The 2,062-nt window shown below is 51.2% G+C and overlaps 1 protein-coding gene across 2 annotated transcripts in view; it reads left to right on the forward strand.

Moving 5' to 3' along the window:
• The window catches only part of slc16a6b (solute carrier family 16 member 6b), a 17,267-nt gene extending 15,205 nt beyond the window's left edge, over positions 1-2,062 (forward strand). For both annotated transcript variants that reach the window (XM_061224379.1, XM_061224380.1), the window contains one exon: positions 1,137-2,062. In XM_061224379.1, the coding sequence (XP_061080363.1) occupies positions 1,137-1,405 (269 nt within the window). In that variant the 3' untranslated portion in view covers positions 1,406-2,062. The remainder of the gene's footprint in view (positions 1-1,136) is intronic.

Below are 2,062 nucleotides of genomic sequence, written 5' to 3' on the forward strand. Positions count from 1 at the left end.
GGTGTAGCCTCGATCCGCACAGCTGTTGGGCCCTTGAGCAAGGCCCTTAACCCTGCATTGCTCCAGGGGGGGGATTGTCCCCTGCTTAGTCAACTCAACATTGACGTTTAGGTTTTCAAATGTTTATTTTTGGCACATTCATTAATTCAGTGGCATAAAAATAGGGGTCTATTTTGCTATCCATCCAGATAACTTCAGCAAAACTATCTGAACTATCTGTGTGTAGGTAAAATGAATACGTGTCATCACAAGGTGTGTGTGATTCTTAAAGGCCCACATACATATGCATCATGTTCATGAGCATCCTCAAAATACTCATATCATCCTGGAGTTTTTCGTTTGTGTTCCATAAAGTGTACAGATCCTGTCTGTAGTGGAAAGGGCCTTCTCTCACTGCCTGTGTTCTGCGTGTGTGTGGTGTGTGTGTGGTGTGTGCATATGTGCATGCGTACGTGTGTGTGTGGTGTGTGTGTGTGTGTGTGTGGTGTATGCGCGTGTGTGTGTGTGTGTGTGGTGTATGCATGTGTGTGTGTGTGTGTGTGGTGTATGTGTGGTGTGTGTGTGTGGTGTATGCGTGTGTGTGTGTGTGTGTGGTGTATGCGTGTGTGTGTGTGTGGTGTATGCGTGTGTGTGTGTGTGGTGTATGCGCGTGTGTGTGTGTGGTGTATGCGTGTGTGTGTGTGTGTGTGTGTGTGCGTGTGTGTGTGCGTGTGTGCGTGCGTGTGTGTGTGCGTGTGTGTTTGTGCGTGTGGTGTGTGTGTGTGCGTGCGGTGTGTGTGTGGTGTATGCGTGTGTGTGTGCGTGCGTGCGTGTGTGTGTGTGTGTGGTGTATGCGTGTGCGTGCGTGTGTGTGCGTGTGTGTGTGTGTGTGGTGTATGTGTGTGTGTGGTGTATGCGTGTGCGCGTGTGTGTGTGGTGTATGCGTGTGCGTGTGCGGTGTATGCGTGTGCGTGTGTGGTGTATGCGTGTGTGTGTGTGCGCGTGTGCGTGTGGTGTATGTGTGCGTGTGTGTGTGTGTGGTGTATGCGTGTGCGTGTGTGTGGTGTATGCGTGTGCGTGTGTGTGTGTGTGGTGTATGCGTGTGCGTGTGTGTGTGGTGTATGCGTGTGCGTGTGTGTGTGTGTGTGTGTGTGCAGGGATCCTGGTGGACGTCACGAAGAACTACGGCTCAGCCTTCTACTCGTGTGCGGTGGGGATGAGCCTGGGGGCCCTGTTCCTGGGCCTGGTGCGTCCCGCCAAGCAGTGGCACTGCTGCACCAGGAGGGGGCGCCGCCAGGAGGAGCAGGAGGCCGCCGAGCAGGCCGTCGCCCTCCAGCCCAGCCAGGAGAAGCCCGCGGACTTCCTGGAGGTGGATGTCGTCATGGAGACGAGCCCCACACAGCAGCAGCGCGAGGAGGAAGTCTGAGAGCCGGAGACAAAATGGCCGCCTGTAACAAACGGTCAAATGTCCTGTCGTGTTGAAGGAAAGTGGCAGGTGGACACGAAAAAAGAAAGAAGGAAAAAAACAAAACAAAACAAAAAAAAAACCCTGTACTTTTTTGGCAAAGGTCAGGGTGACGTCTTTTCTCTTGCAGTTTTTGTTGGTCTGCGTTCAGGTCTGAAGACAAACAGGGTTTTTTCTCAGCTTTTTCTTCCCGTTCCTGTCAGGAGCGGGATTCCCACAGAGAGACCTTCAGCATTTACACTGTTTCTGTGCGCTGAACCACTGCTCTGGGGTGGCTACAGAAATGGCCAAACACACTTGAAAATACTTGATTGTAGTCTTTTTTTATTACTTTACATTATTGGCATTTGGCAGACGCTCTTATGCAGCGCGATTAGACCAGGCAGGAAACAATACCCCCTGGAGCCATGCAGGGTTAAGGGCCTTGCTCAGTAGTCAAAATGTTCAGACAAATATCAATCATACTGTGGCGGCTAGACCTACTCATATCACCCTCATACAAGCAGAAAAATATGCACTCTGCAACAGAACAGTCAGTTAATAGAGTCTGTTCTGTAGCAAAACTTTCAGGTAATGGAGTCTGTTCTGTAGCAAAACCGGGGGGGGGGGGGGGAGAAA

This window comes from Conger conger, chromosome 16 (genome assembly GCF_963514075.1).
Source record: "Conger conger chromosome 16, fConCon1.1, whole genome shotgun sequence".
Taxonomy (NCBI): Eukaryota; Metazoa; Chordata; class Actinopteri; order Anguilliformes; family Congridae; genus Conger; species Conger conger.